Here is a 24,827-nt window from a genome sequence, read left to right as displayed (position 1 = left end):
CAGGCAAACAGTGTCTTACCAAGGAGGGGTGACTTCCTCCAGTACCCATCTCTCACTTCAATGTAGTCATACCAGCACAGACTGCTCTTGTATAAGTCCATCGTGGTGAAATTTAAAACAATCTGCAAAACAGAGGGGAAAACACACAGAGTAAAAATGATTGTAATTCTACACGATGATGTGATTTTTGGAAGTGAGGAGCCCAGGTCTACGGTGAAAGTGTGTTCACGGCTAATTCCTTCTCTTTTCTTTATTAGCATCACCCTAACATCTTTTCTTCACACACACACCTGGAAAACATGTTGTCACATTCTCATTTGTAGTTGACAATGTCAGTAGAAGCACAGTGTTAAGAACTGAATAAACCAATATTTTAGCAATTAACCCAATTTGTATAAAAATGTGAACAATTCTAAAATAGAACTCTTTAGTCAAATAGTTTATTTTGAATTTTCCCAGGATAAACATGCCTAAACCAAAAATTCTGATTTTTCCACGAAGGTCTTCTTTTTAATAATTTATTTCAAAGATGACCAGTCAGACATCTATAATTATGTTAAAAATAACCACTGTGTGCCATTTCCCAGAACATAATATCATTGTGTATGTAGAAATGTTTTAAATACAGCCTAGGATTCATATTTATTCATCTAACTATAATCAAAGGCAGATGTCACTGTGCTTCTGTAGCTCCAAGAACATGGATTCAAAGACCTTCCAAGTTCAAAGCTATTGTACATGACCTTTTATTCTGTGCTTTGTTAGTATGATGCTGCAATTCTAGGAAAGACAATCTTACAACTTGATAAAAAGACTTCACTTTCAAATAATTACTTTTCAGTTTTACTTGATTATACCAGAAGGAGGATCCAAGTTACACAAAGGATGCACTTACTGATGATTTGGAAAATATTTGCTCTAACTCTATTCTACTTTTCATATATATAATTTTTTATTTACATAAGGTGAACAAATTTCATGTATTTCATATACACAGATTTAGGAGCATAGTGATACGTCCCACTCTACCCTCCTGCCCACGCTCCCACCCTTCCTCCTGCATTTCTATGCTTCCTTTTAATTTTTACAATGATATACTTTCAGTTTATTTTATAATCATAAGTTTATGACTCCTACTCTTTACTCTAGAAACTGAAATGGACTTTGGCTAAAAGCAACAAATTATGGGTATTTGAAATGCTTCCATTACAAAAAATAGTTCATACAATATTAAAAGACACTTTGCAACAGATGAAAAAGCTGAATATGAGGTAATTCTCAAGGATTTAAGAGTGTTGGGATGATATCACTGAATCAACCTTGAATCCATATTCTAGAAGAATCTACCAATTCTGTGTCAAAAAGCATGCTTCTCCCCTTTGTTGAACAAAAAATTTAACAGAAATCTAAGTATTAATAATGGTAAATCAACCTTGGACTAGTTTACTCCTTCGCAGAATGAAGAGATAATATCACCACAAATATGAAAAGTGTTCAAAAACTTCATGGAAATGGAAGTAAAAATATATTTTGGAAGAAAAATTGTTGAAATGTATGCATATGAGGAGCTCAAAAAGTTTAATCACGCTAATTGTATATTTTTTAGAAACTTCATGTATTTCAAAAAATTACATGAAAATAAGCGTCTTCTAATTCCTATTTCCACAAAATTTTTGTATTTCTAATGGCATCTTATGTCTGGTACCACAGTGATCACCAATAAAACTGTACATCAACATTGGTTTCAAATCACATTAACATGTATTTTTTTTATTACCCACATGGAAATTTCCCAAGGACAAGAAAATAAAGATATGCTGTTTATTTTTTTAAGGTAAATCAATAGGTTATGGCATAAATTGGTTTTGTTCAATAGAATTGTTCATCTATTTTTGTCTTTCTTATATATGTTTTTCCTTTTTTTCTTTCTTTGTCTTTCCCTTCATCCAATTTTATTATTCCAAATATTTTCAATAATTTCTCAAATATCTGAGCAAAGTACATATCATTCTTTTCTTTCTTAGCCAGTAATCCTCAAAGTTTGATTATCAAAATGTATTAGATCACTATTAGATTTCAGATTCTTCCCATGAAGTTTCCAGACATTTTCTCCACTTGTAAATACCGAGGTAACATTACATGATCCTTCAGCTGTAGCTGGGAAATCATTTCTGTTTTTCTCCTCTTAACTTGGTGTTTACATCTGTACAAATGGGGAATACTGCCTGTTATCGAGTTTCATTCTGCATTTTCCCCCATAGTACCCACCAAGGATTCAGTTCATGTGTCTGCTTAAGAATTCCTTCTTACAACACAGACAGCAAAGCTAGCATACAGACACCAAAGCTCACTCAGTGGCTTTCCTCTTGCATTTGAAAGGAAGCTTTCCAATGATGAGCAAATATTTTCAATTTCCTCCCGGATGTGGAAAAAAGTCAGCTACATTGGAAACATGTAAATCATCAAATTTCACCAAAAACTGAGAATAATCTGGTTCGACTGCTAACAGTTAATATTTGAACTTTCAGAACACACACACACACTCATAAACACATACACATTTGGAAGTTTCCTATCTTGTTTTTGATCTTCTAGTTTAAATGCCAACTGCCATGGAGGAACAAAGTCGACCTTATATTAACATAAAATATAGAGTCCTAGAAGCAGAAAATGTAATAAAGATAGGTTTCTAAAATCCAATCCTTAGAACTTTGACAACAGAAGCAAAATGCTGGCTTTTGACTAAGGTTGCTAACAGAATCATACTTCAGTTACAAATCAAAAGCTCTTGAAAAATATTTGGTGGCTTCATATTATGCTACTTTGTATAGATACATTGCATCTTTTCCCAAAAAATAACAATATGAAATTATAGATCACAATTATGTAAATATTTTATTTCTGATGGCAAATGTAAGTATCAATTTCAAATCAATCATAGTTTCTTTAGAACCTATGATTGAGGGAGTTTCTAGAAACATGCACATTCAGTTCTTGGTTAGGAGTCTTGGTTGCAAAGTTAAGTTGATGCAACTGATGTCATTTGCTTACTAAAAACTTATCTTCCAGGCCAGCTCTCTGCTGTGGCCAGGGAGTGCAGTGGAGGATGGCCCAAGTGCTTGGGCCCTGCACCCCATGGGAGACCAGGAGAAGTACCTGGCTTCTGCCATCGGATCAGCGCGGTGCGCCGGCCATGGCGCGCAGGCCGCAGTGGCCATTGGAGGGTGAACCAATGGCAAAAGGAAGACCTTTCTCTCTGTCTCTCTCTCTCTCACTGTCCACTCTGCCTGTCAAAAAATTAAAAAAAAAAAAAAAACCTAGTCTTAGATTGCTACAGAGTAAAAAATCATGGAGAAAGACAGATCAAAAGTTCAAGGGACTGGCTATCTACAAGTCTCCAGGGAAAGACAGAATCAATGAACTTTAGTCGGCACAATTAAGATATTGACTTCCTAAACAGATTCCATTGGCAATATAAAAAGGCTAGTTAGAAAAATTTACACCTTTTAGTGCTTAGGATAAGGACTATACAAACCTTGCCAATCAGACTGATATTATTAAATGGCTTTTCAGAGAGAGATTAGAACAAAAGGGGCAAGATAAAATAGCTTACTGGACTCCAGCCAGAAGCAGCTTGGACAAGTCAAATGAACTCCCTAGAGTGAATACAGTTTTCTCTTTCAGAAATAAGGCTCAAAGGGAGCAGATCAGGGATCAATAAAAAACACTGTTCCTCAAGAATATAGACAAGGGTTATAAACAAGAATCAAATCTCAAAATGTCAAATTCACTCATACACATAACATTTTTTGTACTCCATATAAATCGGTTACCACAAATAAGGGCAAACATATAATTTCGTCTTTTGGAGACTGGCTTATTTCACTAAGCATAATGGTCTCCAATCGCATCCACTTTGCTGGAAAAGATAGGGCTCCATTCTTTTTATGGCTGAGTAGTATTCCATACCGTGTGTGTGCGTGAGTGTGTGGGTGTGGGTGTGGGTGTGTGCGTGTGTGTGTGTGAGTGTGCTTGTGTGTGTGTGGGTGTGGGTGTGTATCACAATTTCTTTATCTGGTCCTCAGCTGATGGACATCTGGTTGACTCCATATCTTAGCTATTGTGAATTGAGCTGCCAAAGATATGGGGTACAGATAACTCTTTCAAATGCTGATTTCATTTCTTTTGGGAAACCTTGTGAATTTTTTAAATTAATTTATTTATTTGAGATGCAGAGTTATATAGAGAGGAGAGACACAGAGAAATCTTCTACTGATTCACTACCCAATGGTCACAACAACCAGTGCTGGGCAAGGGTGAAGCCAGGAGCTTCTTCTAGGTCTCCCACATAGGTGCAGGGACCCGAGTACTTGGGCTATCCTCCACTGCTTTCCCACGTTCATTAGCAGGGAGCTGGATTGGAAGTGGAGCAGCTGGGACTCAAACCGGTGCCTATATGGGATGCTGGCACTGCAGGCGGCGGCTTAACCTGCTGCACCCTAAACAACATCCCCAACCTCGTAAAGTCTTAATCTCCTCCTGTGTAATCCTTAAAGAAGTTGTCCTGGGGCCAGCACTGTGGCTTAGCGAGTAAAGCTGCCGCCTGTAGTGCCAGCATCCCATATGGGCGTCAGTTCGAGTCCCTGCTGCTCCACTTCCAATCCAGCTCTCTGCTATGGCCTGCACCCAAGTAGGAGACCTGAAAGAAATTCCTGGCTCCTGGCTTTGGATTGGTGCAGCTGCAGATATTTGTCTGCCTGGGGAGTGAACCAATGGATGGAGGACCTCTCTCTCTCTCTCTCTCTGCCTCTGCCTCTGCCTCTGCCTCTCTGTGACTCAGCCTTTCAAATAAATAAATGATTCTTTAAAATAAAAAGGAAGTTGTCCTATTTAGACTTCTGTGTATAATCACGTATCTTTCACCTCATTCCATTGATGATGTTGCTAAACTTCATTGGTGTATGGTGAGTCTACAGACACCACTGCCATTGTCCTAATCACCAGCGGTGCTCCCCACTTAAGGGATGGAAACTTTAAATATATAACTATGTGTGGGGTTTAAATTTAACTACATTAGGAAATGAGACAGACGGGTGCAGAGATTTAGAGAGAAGGAAAAATGGAAAACAATGGGGGAGAATTGTTCAGTGAGAATTGAGAAAAAAATGTCATTCTCAAAGATTTGGTGAATTAAAAGCTAATTTATCTTCATTCAAAAAAAAAAATCCCGTAACTTTCCTTTACTCCATGTAATTCATAAGCTATAACAGCAACTGGCTTTTAATTCTGCTTTAGAAATACAGACATCTTTTGTCACAGAGAATAGTGCTTTCATGACTGTGCTTTTACTATGTTAAATAAAGTAATGTATACATGAATATTTACTCTGGTTTGAATAAGAAAATGACCCATTTGTGCATTTATATCATGAAAATCTCAATTAGAAACCACACTTCTAATTTTCTTTCTGTTAATAATGGAAATATTTAAGAGTCACTGGCTGAAATTTAAATTAATACAATTTGATTATTTTTGATTCATATTAACTTTCCTACAATTTAATGCTCAAATGAATCTCCAGTGTGATTTTTAAGTGTGATGTCTGAATGCATACATGGAGAGAGACAAGCAAAATTGTTTACATGCAAAGTGGTCAGTTATTTAATTGTAGCAATTAAATTACTAATAGTAAAACCTTTCTCTTTCTAAACGATTAAAAACATCACACGCTAAATGTTGCTAAAAATTAGTCAAGAATCACCCCTGACTTTTTCATAGTGGTGCCATTCTCTTACAAGTGTGTTTTTCCTATGGAAATATGAATTTAAAAAAATTAAAGAAATACTGCATGTGCCTGTATATTTTATAAACCTACATAAAACATTTAAAAGATATTTATACAAGTATGAATCCAATTTAAGTATCCATGATGTAAATAAATCTATGAATACTAAGTATTATTAGATACAGGACAAAATTCTATAGGTAAGCAGTCAGATGACTACAGATAGGATTATGTACAAAAGAAAAAATTTTAAAACTTACTTTCAGTATTGAATCACTAAGATGTAAAAGGCCTTAAATAAACTTTACATTTAAAAAAAAGTTAACTGTCCTTCTGAAAACTTAATAGACCTAAATTAGAAGAAAATGAACCATTACAAGATAATTGGGAAAGCCGTAATATCTTATAATTTACTGTAGCCAATTTGATCTTGAGGGAGTGGGAACCTCTTTTCTCAGCAGAAATGTTTACTAAATTCACCAGGCTGAATCAATGAATTAAATAATCACATCATACTGAATGACCAACTTCCTAGCTATTTCCTGTGACTATCCAGCCAACTCACTTTTTCTTGCTTGCATCTGAAACCTGAACTGCTCAACAAAAGCATACTACCCCATATGTCAAGGAGCACATATTAAATTGTTGTGAATGAATCAGCTTGCTTTCTCCTATCCCCTGAGGGCATATCTTCCCAGACTCACACCAGACTCGTAATAAGTGTAATGAACATAAGAGCTTCCCTATCACTCAATACATAAACAACATCAAGGTAAATTTTCAGGGATGAATATAACCATTACACCCCTGATAATCTGCAAACATTATTAAACTAGCAGGAAATTAAAACTGTTATAGTTATTTTACCTTCTGCAACCTTAGTGATCTAGAAATATTTCCAAATGTGAATGCTGTTAGTGTTAGGTAAAGGGGGTTTCTTTGGAAATTTAGTTTGGGAAAACTGTATTGAATCTTTCACGTCTGCTCTTTCAAAGATGATCACTACTCAGGATGTGAACAGAACTCACAACATAGCAAATTTGCAGCAGAATCCCTTTTCTTCCTTGAACCATCAATGTACTGGAGTTCCCTTAGAATATTCTTGTTTTATAAATATATTTTTTAAAATTGTATTTAAGTTATACAAGGTTCATGCATTTCATATATACAGATTTAGGAACATAGTGACACATCCCCCCACCCCCACCCCGCCATGCTCCAACCCTTCCTCCTCCCTCTCACATTCCCACTCTTAATTTTTACAAAGATTTACTTTCAGTTTACTTGGTGATTATATAGCTAACCCTACACTAAGTAAAAGAGTTCAACAAATAGTATGAAGAGGAAAACAAAAACAAAACAACACACGGTTCCTCAACGGAAGCAACAAGGCTGCAAACAATCACCAAGACTCTTTCATTCATCCTTTCTTCAAAACTTCATTCAGTAGCAAAATACACAGTGGCTCACCAGTAACTTCGTGAGAACTTTTTTTTTTTTTTTTTTTTTGAGCAGGGTTATAAATACCTACTGCCAAAATTTTCATGTATATACCATTAAGGAAGGGACTTGAAAGAAAAGGTCATTCAGGAACCAATTTTGCAGTTCAAATAAAGGATATTCTTTCTCTATTGGCAAGGAAACTCAGCACTTGATTAGAAAATCATGCAACTCCTTAGTAACTATCAAATAACCATTCTATTTTGCTCTTTTACTCATGAAATTAAAAGAAAACAATGCGTATTGCCCCAGCTCTTGAAATCTGAATTCTAACAGCTTGTTTTGATTTGTAGCGATGAGTATCCCAGAGTTCCCTCCTCGCTCATCCCATGATTGCTTGGAACTTTGCATGTCACTTGTCAGCAAGGAGAGAGACAAGTAAACAGCTGGGTAAACCATGGCTTGTCCATCAGCAAGAGCACAGCCCAGCACAGCCCAGCACAGCCCAGCTCAGCCACGTGCCTGTGTTTGCAGAGAGCAATACCTGGACATCGATACAGCTTTCTTGCCTGTGCAATATCTCCTTTACTTAAACGCGTGCGTTGACCGATGGCGGGACGTATGCCATTATCATCGCGGGAGGGGAGAATCGTATCCAGAAACATCCCCCTGAAAGAGAAAAGAAACAAACCACCCCTACGTCACCAAATCAAAGCACATATCTTGCTTACCAATATACGGTTGCTTTTTAAACTCAAGTCAATCAAATGGAAAATACAATGGAGTGAGCTCTAGGCAGTGTGTCAAACTTTCAAAACACCAGCATCATGTGTGTGTAGCATAAAATCAATGATGACATCCACGTGTTCCTTAGAAAACTGTATTATGTGTTTTTAAAATACATGGAATATTTTATAGTCTCCCACCAAGTACACCATGGCTCTGTTTTTGTCTCCCAAACAGATCTAAGAATCCCTTAGATTGTCAGATTGTAAAACAATTCTTCCTCATGATATATATATATATACAATATATACAATAAAGACTTCTGCAATTACTAAAATTCAAAGAGTCAAACAAAATACACCTTAATATTCTTCGAATTAAATTCTAATTTAACTATCTAAGCATTTAAGATTTCTTACAAGTCTAAATGCTATAACGTATGTTAAAAAAGGAAAAACAATGTCAAAATGTAGACAGAACAGTGCAAAACAAAAGTATTATGTATCATTTTCAATGTTTCATGGCAAAATTGCTTAGCAAAAAATCCTAATCAGTGCCCCATTGATTCTAAGCTATAGATATTGAGTTGCTTTTGACTCAAAGTTTTAGTAGAAGAATTACTACTTTTCCTACTATGTATGAGTTAAAATTCTTAATATAGTACACTAAAGATACATTCTAATTTTGCAATACGTATCAAACATTTATAACTCTAAAGGAAGTGCTTAGGTTAAAAATACAATGAACTGTGAAACTATTACAACAGGTTGAGAAGGAGGGAGTTTGCCTGTGTGGATTTTTAAAAAACAAAAATTGTTTTTCAGAAAATAAAGAAGGAAATTTTCCACAAAGATATTTTAAATTAAGAAATAACCTTAGCACCAATGCCTGCAATGGGCACCCATATGGGCACTGGTATGTGTCCCAGTGTTACTGTTCCAATCCAGTTCTCTGCTAATGGCCTGAGAAAGCAGTGGAGGATGGCCCAAGTCTTTGGGTCCCTGCACCCACATGAGAGATTGGAAGAAACTCCTGGCTCCTGGCTTTGGATTGGCCCAGCTCTGGCCATTGTGGCCACTTGGGGAGTGAACCAGCAGATGGAAGACTTTTCTCTCTGTCTTTTCTCTCTCCCTCTCTCTGTCTATAACTCTACCTCTCAAATAAATAAATATAATCTTAAAAAAAAACAGAAATGACCTTGTAAGATGTCTTTTTTTAAAAAAAATTCTCATTTATTTTTCTGAGAGGCAAAGAGACAAAGAGAAAGACAAAGAAAGTTCTCATCCTCAGGTTCAATCCTCAAATGCCTGAAACTTGGGGGCTGGAACTGGGAGCTAGAAAACCAACTTAAGTCTCCCATGTGAGTTACAGCAATCAAATCAATTTGGCTACCACTGCTGCCTCTCAAAGTGCAAATAATTTGGAAGCTGGAATCAGACTCTGACCTCGAAAGTGAACCCTGATTCTTTGATGTGGGACGTAGCATCATAACGGGTATCTTAACATCCAGAAGAAATGCCCATCGCGTAAGATATCTTTTAAATGGAGATGAGTGATGGGACATGCCTTTTCAATATTTACAATATCACACATTTATACTGCAGGTTAAAGAATAACACTTTAAGCTCTGCTTAGTCCTCCCCTTTAGGAAACATTCGTTCAGCACTGTTCTAGGTTTGGATTTATAGCAGTGAACAGACTAACAAAAATACTGCTCTTTCTGATTTTAATATCCTAATGTGGGGAGAAAGACATTAAAATGAAAGACCAATAACTTGGGTAGTGATCAGATCAGCACTGTGGAAAAAATAAAGGACAGAAGGTGGGTATCGGCTGCACAGCAAGTCTTATGGCTACCTACCAGTAGAGAGTCCCCAGAAAGAACCATTTAGAGATGCAAGGACTTCTGAAATCTTTGAGCACCAGCTAGATAATGTGTTTACCTGGAGGACAACAACTACTAATTTATAGGAAGATGGCAAACAGAATGACATGGTTAACTTATGACTTATAGCTTTTAGGTAAGCAAAGGAGTGGTGATATACAACCTGGCCATCTTAAATCCCAAGGCGGCAACTCTTTAAAGCCAGATCTAAGCACTTATAGAACTCCATCTATATACTGCCCGAGACAAGGGCAGACAAGTAGAGACTAATGATTTATGGGAACTGACCATCAAAAGCAAGAGCTCACACTAAGATGCAACTTCGGGAGGCCCCATGTAATTGGAAAGGGAAGCTGAGTTATAAGGTAGCATTGAGAAAAGCCATCTCTCAATGGCACCGCATGAATCAACAGAAACATTAAGTAGGAAAACGGAAATTGATGGAGTGTTACAATTTCTGCAGTCCTCCAGTACTAAGCAAAGTATTGACTATTTTCTATTTTCAAAAATAAATGGGCACTCTTTGACGAGTTTCACTTTTTAAGCTTTCAGGAGGTTCAATATTTAAAAAAAGTTAATGACATTTTGGAGTGGATATATGCTACCTTGGCCAGTAGAATAATGAATTTTGACTTATTCTATATACCGAGGTATCCTTTCTTACATTCTAAAGGGGACCAATCACCCATTCTTGTACTTTCTTTATGGTCAGGAAGTTAACAATTCTGTTTGTCCAAGACATGGCCATTGAGCAAGGGAGGTGTTATCAATAGGCCAGAGGCAAATCATACTGAGGTTCCTTTCTAATAGCCATTCTTCATTTATTTTAATTGTGTAAAAATGGCAAATGAGCTATTCTTTTAAGAAACTTTGTAAAATTTTACAACTTTTCTTTGTTTTAATGAAAAAGTTATCAGTTTGCATGAATTTACCTTACAGAATATCTATGCATTTGAAGGCCTCATAGGCCAAGACTTCTCACCATGATTTCCTAAACCTATTCCATGGGTTACACTCACAGAAACAACTGGAACATTGTAGACTCCATGAGTTCAGAACAGAAGAACTATAAAACCTCTCACTAGTGTAGAGAAAGCATTTGACAAGATTCAAGACGCTTCCCTGATTCATACTCAACAAACCAGAAAGTGAAAGAAACTACCTCAAAATAATGAAGGTCACAAATGAAAAGCCCACAACTGAGGCCGGCGCTGTGGCTTAGCAGGTAATGCCTGCCGTGCCAGCATCCCATGTGGGCGCCAGTTCGAGTCCTGGCTGCTCCACTTCTGATCCAGCTCTCTGCTGTGGCCTGGGAAAGTAGTAGAAGATGGCCCAAGTCCTTGGGCCCCTACACCCATGTGGGAGACCGGGAAGAAGTTCCTGGCTCCTGGCTTCAGACTGGCGCAGCTCTGGCCATTACAGCCAGCTGGGGAGTGAACCAGTGAATGGAAGACCTCTACCTCTCCTTCTCTCTCTGTGTAACTCTGACTTTCAAATAAATAAATAAATCTTATTAAAAAAAAGAAAAGTCCACGGTTATCATCATATTCAGTGGTGAAAAACAAAGCTTTTCCTCTAAGAGCAGTAACAAAGGATGCCTGTTCTCAGCCCTTCTGTTTAACCTGGTACTGGATGTTGTGACCACAGTAATTAGGAAAGAAGGTAGAAGACGGGAGGAGGAGGGGGAACAAGAAGGTGAGAGAGAGGGGAAGGAAGTAGAGAAGAAGGAAGTAGAGAAAAAGGAAGAAGAGGAGGACTAAAGAGGAGGAGGAGGAAGAGAAGAAGAAGAAGAGGAAGACTAAGGAGAAGGAGGAGGAGGAGAAGAAGAGGAAGAAGAAGAATTAAAATTAAGGAAGTAGGAGACATTACCTCTATCTGCAGATGATATGGTCTTACACAGAACACCCTAAATGCTCCACAAAAAACTGTTAGAACTAATATGTGAATTTAGCAAAATCAAAACACAAAACCAGTTATCTTTCTACACGCCAACAGTGAGTTACCCATAAAGGAAATCAAGACAAAAAATTGTACAAATACTTAGAAGTAAACCCAACCAAAGAAACGAAAGACTTGGACAGTGAAAACTAAAACAACATTGCTGAAAGAAATTAAAGTGATAAGTAAGTGGAAAGGTCCTGTGATCCTGGATTTAAAATTAAATAGTAAGCTCTTAATATTACTCAAATAAATCTATAGATTCAATACAATCCCTATTAAAATTCCAACGTTGTCTTTTTGTATTATTTTATTTGAGGTAGAGCTTCAGACAGAGAGAGGGAGAGACAGAGAGATCTTCCATCTGTTGGTTTACACCCCACATGGCTGCAATGGCAAGAGCTGGGCCTATCTGAAACCAGGAGCCAGGAGCTTCTTCTGGGTCTTCCATGTGGCTGAGCACTTGGGCCATCTTCCACTGCTCTCCCAAGCCATTAGCAGAGAGCTGGATCGGAAGAGGTGTGGTTGGGACACAAACCAGTGCCTATATGGGATGCCAGAGCCCCAGCAAAAATATATTACAAAGCTACAGTAATCAACATATTATGGCACTGGCATAAAGATAAACCTCTAGACCAATGAAATAAAGTAGAGAACCCCCCCCCAAAAAAAAACTAATGTATATAATCAAATTCTCTTCAAGAAGGATTCCAAAAGGCAGCCTTTTCTACAAATGATGACAAAAAACTGAACATCCACAGCCAAAAAAAAGAAGAAGAAATGAATTTGCACCATTATACTATGTAAAAGTATTAACTCAAAGTCAACTACAGATCTAAACATAAGACCCTGAACTATAAATTCCCAGAAGGAAAAATAAGGGGAAAGCTTCATGGCTGTCATGATTTATTGGATATGACATCAAAAGGCAACAGTATATTTAAAAAGAGAGCCACACACGATGAAATCAAACTTAACAGATTTTGGTCATATAGGACAAAATCGCCAGAGTGAAAACGTAACCTGCGGAATGGCAGAAAATATTTGCAAATCATATATCAGATTAAGTGGTTAAGAGCCAGAATACACAAAGAACTCTCACAGCTCAACAACAAATCAAGTAGCCTGAGTAACAACTGGGCAAAGGACTTGAGTAATCATTTCTCCAAAAATGACACACAAGTGACCGCCATGCATCTGAAAACATGTTCAGCTAATCAATACAAGATGCGCATCAATGATCACAAAAATGTCAATCTAAACCAAAATGTGGGGCAGTCATTATGGCATGGGAAGTTAAGTCGCCACTTGGAATGCCTGGTTCAAGTCCCAGCTACTCTGCTTCCAATCCAGCCCCCTGCTAGTGCACCTGGAAAGCAGAAGATGATGGCCCAAGTACTTGGGTTCCCGCCACCTACATGGGAAATCCAGATGGCTTTCTTAGGCCCTTGCATCTGCCTGGCCAACCTCTTGCTGTTTCAGTCACTTGAGGACTGAACTTACAGATAGAAGATCTCTCTCTTCTCTGTCTCTCACTCTCTCCGGTCATTCTGACTTTCAAATGAATAAATAAATCTTGTGATGGAAATTATCAAAACAAAGGAAAACAAGTGTTGGTGAGGACATAGAGAAAGCTAGAACTTATAAACCGTTAGCAGGATGTTAAATGGTGCAACCACCATGAGAAAAGTGTGCAAGTTCCTGAAGAATTAAAAGTAGAAATGCCACTGGGGTCAGCAATGTGCACAGTGGGTTAAGCCACTGCCTGCGATGCCAATATCCCACATGGGTGTCAGTTCGGATCCTGGTGGCCTCACTTCAAATTCAGCTGCCTATTGATGCGCTTGGGAGAGCAGCAAAAGACAGCCTAAGTCCTCTGGCCCCTGAACCCATGTGGGAGACCTGGATGGAGTTCTAGGCTCCTGGTTTTGGCCTGGACCAGCTCTGGCCTCTGCAGCCACCTAGGAAATGAACCAGTGGTTGCAAGATAGAGCACTTGCTCTCTCTCTCTCTCTCTCTCTCTCTCTCTGCCTTTCAAATAAGAACTACTACATGAACCAGCATCTCATGTCAGCTTAGATAGTGCTAAAGAATAGAAAGAAGGATCTCTGAGGAATAGTTACACACACATGTCCCACAGCAGCACTATTCACAGTTGTCAACGAGTGGTAATAACTCAAATGTCTGTTGATGGACAAAGGCATACATAAAATGTGATTATACAATCAAGTATTAGTCATCATTATTATAGAGGAAAATCTTGTCGTATGCTACAGTATGGATGAACTTAGAGGAAATAATGCTAAGGGAAATAAGCAAGTCACAAAAGGACACACTCTGTATGGTTCCAATTATACAAGGTATCTAAGGTAATGAAGTCCACAGAAGCAAAAAGCAGACTGGTGATTGCCAGGTGCTGGAGAGAGAGAATGGGAAGTTGCTGTTTAATGAGTACCAGGGCTTCAAGTTTGCAGACGAAAGTGTTCTAGAAATGTTTCACAACTGTGAATATACTTAACACTTTAAACTCTATACGTAAAAATGGCCAAGGAGGAGCTGGTGTTTGTCTAGTGGTTAAGGTGCCTACCTCCCACATCAGAGTGACTGATTTGATTTCCAGGTCTGGTTTCTGACTTAGGCTTTTTGCTAAAGCAGATCCTAGTAGGCAGTGGTGATGGCTCTAGGAACGGAGTTTCTGCCACTCCCGCAGACCTGGATTGACAAGTTTCCGGTTTCACTCCCAGCCCAATTCCAGCCCTGGGGCAGTGACCAGTGGAAGGATTTTTTTTTCCCTCTTTTTCTTTCTGCCTTACAAATAAATAAATATTTTTAAAGGTTTAAAATCATAAGGTTTTATTATGTGGAGGAAGGACTGAGAACTGTGACAAATGCTTCATTACCTGAAATCAATTACATATGTCAATAAGCAGCCTCTCTTTTTGGAAGATTTATTTATTGAATTGAGAGGCAGGGTTACATAGAGAGAAAGGTAGTGACAGAGAGAGAGGAATCTTCCGTCCACTGGGTCATGCCTCAAATGGCTGCAATGGCCGGAGCTAGGCTGATCTGAAGCCAGGAGCCAGGAGCTTCTTCCGAGTCTCCCATGTGGGTGTAGGGGCCCAAGCATGTGGGCCATCTTCCACTGCTTTCCCAGGCCATTAGCAAAAAGCTGGATCAGAAATGGAGCAACCGGGACCCAACTGGTACCCATGCGGGATGTCAGCACTGCAGGTGGAGGCTTAGCCTACAACGTCACAGCGCTGGTCCCCAAACACCCACTTTAAAGACTCCAGTTTATAAAATAATATGAGTGAGGATCAATCAGATATTATCTTTCCTACTATAAGGTCTTTTGAACTACAGAAATCTGTTTATTTATGAAAAAATGAGTAGCATAACTTTGAATCAATTTGATCGAATAAAAAGTCAAGACTGGGGGCCGGTGCTGTGGCGCAGCAGGTCAACACCCTGCCCCGAAGTGCCAGCATCCCATATGGGTGCCAGTTCAAGTCCCGGCTGCTCCACTTGCGATCCAGCTCTCTGCTATGGCCTGGGAAGGCAGTGGAGGATGACCCAAGTCCTTGGGCCCCTGCACCCACATGAGGACCTGGAAGAAGCTCCTGGCTCCAGGCTTTGGATCGGCGCAGTTCCAGCCATTGCAGCCAATTGGGGAGTGAACCAGCATATGGAAGACCAATCTCAATGTCTCTCTCTCTCTCTCTCTCTCTCTCTCTCTCTCTGCCTCTCCTCTGTGTAACTCTGACTTGCAAATAAATAAATAAATCTTACAAAAAAAGTCAAAGCTGGTTGGCACACAACACAAAGGCAGATGATGGAGGAGACAGCAGCAGGCAGCATGAGAAGAGTGGTATATGGAGAAAACAGCCAGGCGGAAAGGCAAAGCAGACAAGTTCCAAGTTCAGGAAAGACTCAGCATTTCTGAAGAACAGGAAGCGTTCATTATTTTCTGCACTCTTTGCTACTTCCTGTCTTCCAAATAATCAAACCTCAGGTTAATTCTAAGTAACTGAATTCAGCAGCATAAGAGAGCAGTCTTGTCTAAACTTGGACCAAATGTTCATTTCTTTCACATCTCTATGGAAAACTCCCTTCCAAACATTGGTCTGAAACTAAAAATTTTATTATTCTTTAAGAATAATTGCAGGCTAAATTTCTGACTGTCATTTTTACCAAATCCTAAATTCAAATTCCAGGAACAATAAGCATGGGGATAGTTATTATATTTTAACAAAGATATATATACATGCATATATTATATATGCATGCACATGCATATATACATATACATACATATTTATGTGTATATATATATGTGAAACATATACTTCAGAGGAGAATGGTTTTCAAAATAAAAGGGTTTCATAAAGTTCACGGAAAATGCATATTGTGAAAAAACTATATATGAATTTTAAAATGTCCTTACAACAAAACAAACTTATCTTTTAATTCCAGTTTCCATGAAGTTTTCAACATACACTGCACAGTCAACCCTCGCTTTTTTTTTTTTTTCAAAGTATGGGTTTTTATAAAAGAATGATTCTAAAATGCGTCCAAGTACAAAGGGCTCATTAACACATCCTTCTCTCCTTTTTGCCAAAAATCTTTTATTGAACACATTTGACGTTTTCTTTCCTTCCTGAGCCTGCCTTCATAAACAGTTGTTAATGAACTGTGAGATGGATGTAACTGGGCAAAAGAGTGAATAGAAATGGATGTAGGAGGGTAAAATGAGCCTGAGTGTGCCAAGGGAATGGGTGAGTTCAGTGGTTTTACAGCTCCGAATTCCTTACCTGGCAACTATTTCCTGGATGCCATCATCTTTAGAATGAAGTGGATCAAAACCCAAGTTTATTTCACTCTTTAAAAAGAGTATTCAGTTAATGAAAGAATCCTAAGGTTAATAATTAATGAACGATAACTGAAAACTATATGAAGAAAAATATCTTCTTAACTTGTTGTCTTAGAATTCATTGAGTAATAGTCTTTCTTGAGCATTGGTGGTACTCGAGCCACTGAAAATGCACAGTATCCAACCGGAGTTGCATGCAGAGTGTGACATTCCAACGCAGCAACCAAGTAAACCATTTGACTTTTCACTACACTACACTTTGGCAGTTTAATACACGGACTGGTTTGGTCATGATTTTAATTGACATTTTTAAAATAATTAAAATATACTTTAAATCCTTGATAATATCCTATCACTTCAAATGTATATATTTGATAGGAAAGGCAAAAATGTGTTGTAATATGTCATTAAAATGTCTGTTGTTGGCTATATTCTTAACCATGATTTTTTATTTATTTTGCTTGGTTTATTTCTGCCATAGAGCAGCAACATTTGAAAGGTATTCTCATTCTAATGTGAAACATAGCTTTGAGAGGAGCTACATGGAGGGAAGGAATTAAAAGTCAAAAGGTATAACCTGAGAGTCCAACCTTGAGAAGGTGTTCCTGGCATAGTGCATGATGCTGTCAAAGTCGTATCTTTCCCCAAGTGAGTTCACTTCACCGGGTTCCATCTTCAGAAAATTGTACTCTTGACCTAAGGATCAGGGACAAACAGAATCTCAGAAGCCTGGAAGAGGGGAGAGCACCACAGCCCTCCCTCGACTCGCATCTGCTCTTCATTAAATGACCCGTCTCCTTGCTGGCTCCACTTACACTCTCAGCCGGGCGCATGTGCCAAGGGCAGAGGTTTTCACTCGAGCTCCTACTGAAAGAATGGGTTAATGACTTTATCTCGGCAAAAACACTGACAAAACCAAACTTTGTATGTTTTTGACGTATGCTCTTTTACTACCTCACAATATTCATTTCTTTAAAATCTTGCTGCTTTTTGAGATACTGTACAAATCATAATAAGAGTTGGATTTTTATCCAATGAATTTGTCACTTTTCTCTTATGACTGTACTTGCCAGGGCCCATAAAAATTATCTTCTTCTTGCTTTGGAATTTTAGATCCTTTCTATGAAACACTGTGAAAAGGTGTAGGAACAATATTAGTATATATTAGACTAACTGCTTGGTTTAGCAATGTGACTTCAACATTAAAGATAAAACAACCGGAAATCTACTTTCATTCAAAAATGAAACAAGGCTCTCTTTTATGAAAAGACATTTCTATTTGGAAAGACTTTTTTGATCCAGAAGAATATGACAGGGGACTGTCGCTGTGGTGTAGCAGGTAAAGCCGCTGCCTGAAGTGCTGGCATTCTATATGGGTGCTGGTTCGAGTCCTGGCTGCTCTTCTCCCAATCCAGCTCTCTCTGTGGTGGCCTGGGAAAGCAGTAGAAGATGGCCCAAGTGCCTGGGCCCCTGTACTCGTGTGGGAGACCTGGAAGAAGCTCCTGGCTCCTGGCTTCAGATCAGCACAGCTATGGCCATTGCAGCCAGTTTGGGAGTGAACTAGTGGATGGAAGACTTCTCTTGGGGGCTGGTGTGTGGCTCACTAGGCTAATCCTCCCGTCTGCGGCATAAGCATCCCATTTGGGTGCGGGATTCTGTCCCGGTTGCTCCTCTTCCAGTCCAGCTCTCTGCTGTGGCCGGGAAGGCAGTGGAGGATGGCCCAAGTGCTTGGGCCCTGCACCCCATGGGAGACCAGGAAGAAGCACCTGGCTCCTGGCTTCGGATCAATGCAGTGCTGGCCGTAGCAGTCATTTGGGGGGGGTTAACCAATGGAAGGAAGACCTTTCTCTCTGTCTCTCTCTCTCACTATCTATAACTCTGTCAAAAAAAAAAAAAAAAGACTTCTCTCTCTGCTTCTCCGTCTCTCTCTGTGTAACTCTCACTTTCAAGTAAATAAGTAAATCTTTATATATAAAAAAAGAATACGAATAAGAACTAAGGGAGTTTTTGTTTTACTTTTCACATGTTATTTTAACTTCATTTTTAACAGATTTTTTTCAACTGCCTGTTTGTATCTGCCAAGCAGTATTATTTCTTGAAAACTGAAAAAAAAAAAGAGATAAATATATGAATCTACATTGATGGTTCTAGAACAAAGAATTGCTTCTTGTTGACTTCAGATTTCAATGACTCAATTTCTGCAGTTTCAACAGCCAAAGGAGCTGATGCTGTGGCATAGTGGGTAAAGCCGCCGCCTGCTGTACTGGCATTTCAAATGGGCGCCAGTTTGAGTCTGGCTGCTCCACTTGCGATCCAGCTCTCTGCTATGGCCTGGGAAAGCAGTAAAGGATGGCTCAGGTCCTTGGGCCCCTGCACCCACGTGGGAGACCTGGAAGAAGCTCCTGCTCCCTGGCTTCAGATCAGCCCAGCTCTGTCTGCTGTGGCCATCTGGGAAGTGACCCAGTGGACTGAACACCTCTCTCTCCCTCTCCCTCTCTCTCTCTCTCTCTCTCTCTCTCTGTAACTCTGCCTTTCAAATAAATAAATAAATAAATATTTTTAAAAAATCAATATGACTTTAGAGCTAGAAATATGTATTTAAAAAAATAAACAGCAAAAGATGGTGCATGACATACTATTTATGTAACCTAAAGAGCTTTGAGAAAGTATAAAAGTGAACTATTGGAATTCCAAATTCATGCCTGGATCTCAAAAGGGGACTATTACATCGCTCATTTGATTGAGCATTCTAACTTCAATATTTGTATTAAATAATATCACATTAATAGTTTTCCAAAAGGTACTAAAGAAATGGAGTGATGTCCTAGAATACAAGGTCTCTCCTCCCTGTGATAGGGAAGCCTGGGAACATGCATTTGAACACTAAAGGTTAGAGACTCAAGCTGTAGTTACAGAGCCTGCCTCTCAGTGTAATGTATTTTAAACCATATCTGAATAATTTCACATGGTAAATGATTCTGACTTCACCAGCCAGCCTGTAAACTGAAATGTGTGCTCCTCAAACCTCTGATATGTCTTCGTGTGTTAAAACCATTCTTAGGGAATACGCTGCTCTCGCCCCAACCCTGAGAGGAACAATTGTTACAACTGTGATCTCCATAGAATTTGAACCTTTTTTTTAACATATCCAATTATAAGGTGGAAATTTTAAAGCGCTGTGGATCTGATTTTATAATTATAAACTTTCAAGATTTCAGTATAGAGCACAATATGGAAAAAGGCTCTCTGATCAACAAGAAATGCTTCACAAAATTTTTGAAAGTAGAACATTCAGTAACTATAGCAATAGTTGCACATTCCAAGCCCATAACTGAGCACTTAACACGTACATGAGGCTTTTTTTTCCTGCTAGTTAAAAAGGACATGGGCCTACACAGTCCAAATAAGAGAAACTTAGACCTACGTCATGAAGGAAAGGAGAAAGTCAGAGATACAGAGCAACATGGAAAACTATACTTAATAATTCAAAAATTTTAAAGACATCCCTCTTTATATGCACATTCTGATGCAAATTAAAATAAATCTAATTATCATACCAATTTAGTACTCTCATAGTCATCCCTTGTGCATATAAATTTGAAGCCAAAGTTTTTGCTTATTGGATAATCTACTTGAATAACATTTGATTTTAAGTTTCTGAGTCACAGCAAGTCATAAATTTGTTGAAGATCAGTCTCCAACATGAACGCTTTTATACTGGAATTGCTGATCATGGTTCCAATTACAGGAAATCTCACACAGTAATTTTTTTTTCTGTTAGCCAGAATGTTTAGTCAAAAACCTAGTAAGAGTCATAATTTTTCTAGCATTGTGTTAAGTATTATAAATTTATTTATACTACTTATACTAGGGTACTTCAAAAAGTTCATAGAAAATAGAATTGAAATATGTGTTTATTTTGGTACCAAAAAACTGAAATCCATGTACATGAGGGATCTTCAAAATAACTTCATGAAGAATGCATGTTATACAAGAACTATGCATAGATTGTAACATTTTGGGCACCAGAAGAAACCTATCTTTTTTTTCTTAAGATTTATTTATTTATTTGAAAGGCAGAGTTACAGAGATAGATAAAGAGAGAGAGAAGCAAAGAAAGGTCTTTCATTTACTGGTTCACTCTATAAATGGCTGCAACAGTCAGCGCTAGACCAGGAGCCAGGAGCTTTTTCTGGGTATCTGGGTATCCCACAGGGGTGCCGGGGCCCAAGGACCTGGGCTGTCTTCCACTGTTTTTCCAGGCACATTAGCAGGGAGCTGGATTGGAAGTGGAGCAGCCGGGACTCAATCCAGCACCCATATGGGATGCTGGCACTGCTGGCACCTTTACCACTACACCACAACACAGGCCCCAGTAAACATCCTTCAATGGACACTCTGAAGTACCATGTACATCTCTTCCTCTATTTGGATACATATTTATATTGAATCAAAATTCTATTTAAGTGTAAGAACCATTTTTGGAAGTTGCATTCATTATGAGCTTTTTTTTTTTTTTTGTCAATATAACAAAATGTTTGGCAAATACAGGAAAACTAACACCTGCTTAACAACAAACTTCTCATTGACTTGGTAGCTGAGACAATTTTCAAAAATACTGTTTCCTCTTTACGTCCTTCTTAATGATGAAAAATATAAGATGAACCTGGCTGTTTGGCTCAGGCGTCAGATTCTCAGCTAAGGAGTCTCATTCTTTTTCTTACTTACCTTCCATACCCAATTCTGCAGGTTACTTCACCGTTCTGAAAGGATTCGCCCTTTTGCAACGGCTATCATATTCCACTGAGTTTTCTCTCACTTTCTTTCTACTCACCAATTCTCGTTTTAATGTGACACTAATAGAGAATGGGCTCATGTAGTTCACAGACACAATTCTGATAATACAGTAACACTTCCTTCCTCCCTCTATCTCTGTCTCTCTTATTTTTGAGATAACATTCTTACCCTTTTGGTAAATAGTCCACCAAATTCTCCAAATTCTGCTTAAATACCATTGTTCTCTATTTTGTATCCTCAATTTCTTTTAAAAGATGAATTTGTTTTGCTTGAAAGTCAGTTACAGAGAGCGGAGACAGAGAGAGAGAGAGACAGACAGACAGACAGACAGACAGAGAGGTCTTCCAGCTGCTGGTTTACTCCCCAAATGGCCACAAAGGCCAGAACTGGGCTGATCCGAAGCCAGGAGCCAGGAGCTTCTTCAGGGTCTCCCACACGGGTGTAAGGGCCCAGGCTCTTAGGCCATCTTCTACTGCTTTCGCAGGCCATAGCAGAGAGCTGGATTGGAAGTGGAGCAGCTGGGACTTGAACCAGTGCCCATATGGGATGCCGGCACTGCAGGCAGCAGCTTTACCCACTACACCCCAGCGCTGGCCCCTCAATTTCTTTCTTCTCATTCCAGTATCGTCCTAAATAGGCAACTCCCGACCACATTTGTATTGCTAGACACCTGCCGAGGTCCTCATTCACCTTCTCTTTGTCTACTAAACCATCATCATCCAAGGGCTTCTCAAATTAAAAAAAAAAAAATGCTAAATGAAATCACTGTTTTTCTCTTCTTTAAAAACATGCTGCTCTATTAGTATTTCTTGTTTCATCTGATAGTTTCACCCTTCTTCTTGGGGCCTAAGAACGAACTTCTGAAGATTTCCCTCACGCGATGTTGTTCCTCTTAAATATTTCTGAAGTAGGAGTTCCTCTCGCTCATCTTGCCCTGTACTAGAACACAAAGGGCATCCACCTCCCCCACGCGACTAAGGCTTCTCACAGGTTTCCCCGACTTCACCCTCACCAGCCCCATAATGCTTCCTCCAGCCAACAGAGTTCCTGCTGTTTATTCTGAACGTGCTCCCTATACGATCCTTCAGTTCCTCGTCAGTACTCAGAGGGTGCTCTCTGGATCACCCACCCAACCTCAGTCGTTACCAACTAAACACTCCACTTTGACTTCCCATGCAGCCGTACTAGACAGGAGGAAAGGGTTTGATTTTCCATAACTGTAGCTTTGATGCTCGTGTCCTTTCAGCCTGGATATCTCCTCACTCTTCTATTCAACTTGGACATTTCTACTTGACCTATAAATCTCAGCCATTCTGTGGCATCTCTCTGGAGGTGCCAAGATGCAGGTTTTCACATGTTGCCTGGACGACACATTAATCTCAACTTAAGCCTCTTGTTAGTTTTCTCACTCACTCCCGGTCATCTGCCTCCATGCCTACACCTTAGACACCATCTCCAATCCCAAACAGCACCTCCACAAACAGCTGGCATCCAATACTCAATAAGCAAATAGAAAGATCAATGCTGTTAACGGAAGACAATTCGAAGGAATTCAGTGTGTTCGTAAATTACAAGTGGACATGAATAAGGAAGCTAAGAATTCATTTTGCTTAGGCAAGTCACGCATATCATGAGAAAACCATTCACAATGGGAAATTTTATTTTTGGGGGCAACTGAAATGCACCCATCTTATGAAAGGTAAAGTTAAACCAATCCGAAGCTCTCTAGGGAGGTTATTATCACACACCATTGTTAGAGAATACTGGATTAATCATAAATTTCATTTCAACTATTAAAAACAGTCTCAAAGAATTTGAATCTAGGGCAGTCACATTTAAGAGGAAAACCTCAAATACACCATCTAGACTATCTTGGAAATGACTCATTTACACTGGATTTTTCTCCAGAAATTATACCTGATAAAATGAAAATTCCTACAGTAGCAGCACATTTAATGGCAACCCCCAGCCCTTTTATAAGTCCCCACGCTTTAAATGATAGAACTAAGTACAAAAACTGCTTAAATTAAAAATTAATATGAATTTATGGTTCAATATTTCACACCCAATCTTGAAAACACTGAAGTTTAGAAATGATAGAGGTACATCTTAAGCAAGAAACAGAAAAAAAAAAGTCTAAAAAAATGCATGAGATGATTTAGTCTCTAGGGAAAAGAGCAAAAGTATGAAAACAATACAGGTAATTTTTAAACAAGTGAAATGTGGCTTCTACCAAGTTTAAAACAAGAATTCCACTCTTATGAGATGTGCAATGGTGAACGGCATAACTATAATTCAATGCTATCTACGCAGACTTAAACCACACACACCCTGGAAAGTCTCTCACCTGGCTGGATGTTTTCTCTTATGATGGTTACATGGTTATCTCGATCTGGCCGCGTGTGCTCGTGCCAAAAGCCTATCACATGACCCAACTCGTGAACAACAATTCCAAATTTATCACAGTTCTTGCCAATGGAGATTGCCTGAGGTCCATTTCCCCTTCGCCCCACATAAGAACAGCACCTGGAACGCAGCAGAAGGTGGGGATGGAGGAGAGAGTGATGTTGGATGGGGTCCAGTGTAGGGAGACTTTATGAGTAATTGTGGTGAGCTATGAAGTCTGACTTGCCCAGACTTTCATTAATAACTAGGGCTAAATTCTGGCATCCTTTTACATTTACGGACAATTAAAGTTTCCAAACAACCAATCCAAGTGCTTTTTGATTATATATTATAGAATATGCTGTGAATTATTTTCATAAGTGTTCAGCAAAGAAGCAGAAGTCATGACAATGGTGATGATTAGTGCACTCACACATAGACTCGGCCCCTTGTGTCCTTTGGCTTCAGATCCATCAGTTCAACCCACCAGGAATGGGAAAATAATTTTTTTGATTAATGTTGCTTTTTGTAATTGCATCTGCATTGACTATGTATACACTTTTTTCTTGTCATTCGTTTCCTACACAATGTAGCACAACAGGGGCCGGGACTATGATTTAGCGAGTAAAAAGTCCCAATTGCTCCACTTCCGGTCCAGCTTCCTGCTAATGCACCTGGGAAATCAGATGCCCCAAATGCTCGGGACCCTGCAGCCACATGGGAGACCTGGAAGAAGCTCTTGGCTCCTCAATTTGGCCTGGCCCAGCCCAGGTTGTTGTGGCCAATTAGGGAGTGAACCAGCAGATGGAAGACCTCTCTCCCTGTCTTTCTCTGAAACTCTGCTTTTCAAATAAATAAAATAGTTCTTTAAAACTATAGCTCATCAATATAACTCTCTGTCCTCTTAGATAGCAATAGAAAGCACTAAATGATTTGTCTTGAATGGCAGGAATCACAGTACAGCAGACATTCCAAACATCTATTTTTCTGATTTATTAAAT

The 24,827-nt window shown here is 38.9% G+C and overlaps 1 protein-coding gene across 1 annotated transcript in view; it reads right to left on the bottom strand.

The window, feature by feature from the left end:
- The window catches only part of LOC108175735 (tolloid-like protein 1), a 170,174-nt gene that overhangs the window by 25,034 nt on the left and 120,313 nt on the right, over positions 1-24,827 (bottom strand). The window contains exons 6-10 of the mRNA XM_089301760.1: positions 23,789-23,967; positions 17,235-17,340; positions 7,682-7,894; positions 6,200-6,269; positions 20-122 (exon numbers count right to left, since the gene is read on the bottom strand). Of these exons, the coding sequence (XP_089157886.1) occupies positions 20-122; positions 6,200-6,269; positions 7,682-7,894; positions 17,235-17,340; positions 23,789-23,967 (671 nt within the window). The remainder of the gene's footprint in view (positions 1-19; positions 123-6,199; positions 6,270-7,681; positions 7,895-17,234; positions 17,341-23,788; positions 23,968-24,827) is intronic.

This window comes from Oryctolagus cuniculus, chromosome 8 (assembly GCF_051225735.1).
Source record: "Oryctolagus cuniculus isolate XC-2025 breed Fujian yellow rabbit chromosome 8, ASM5122573v1, whole genome shotgun sequence".
Lineage (NCBI taxonomy): Eukaryota > Metazoa > Chordata > Mammalia > Lagomorpha > Leporidae > Oryctolagus > Oryctolagus cuniculus.
Note: the sequence above shows the minus strand (reverse complement) of the source record. Positions and strands in the feature narration are given on the sequence as shown.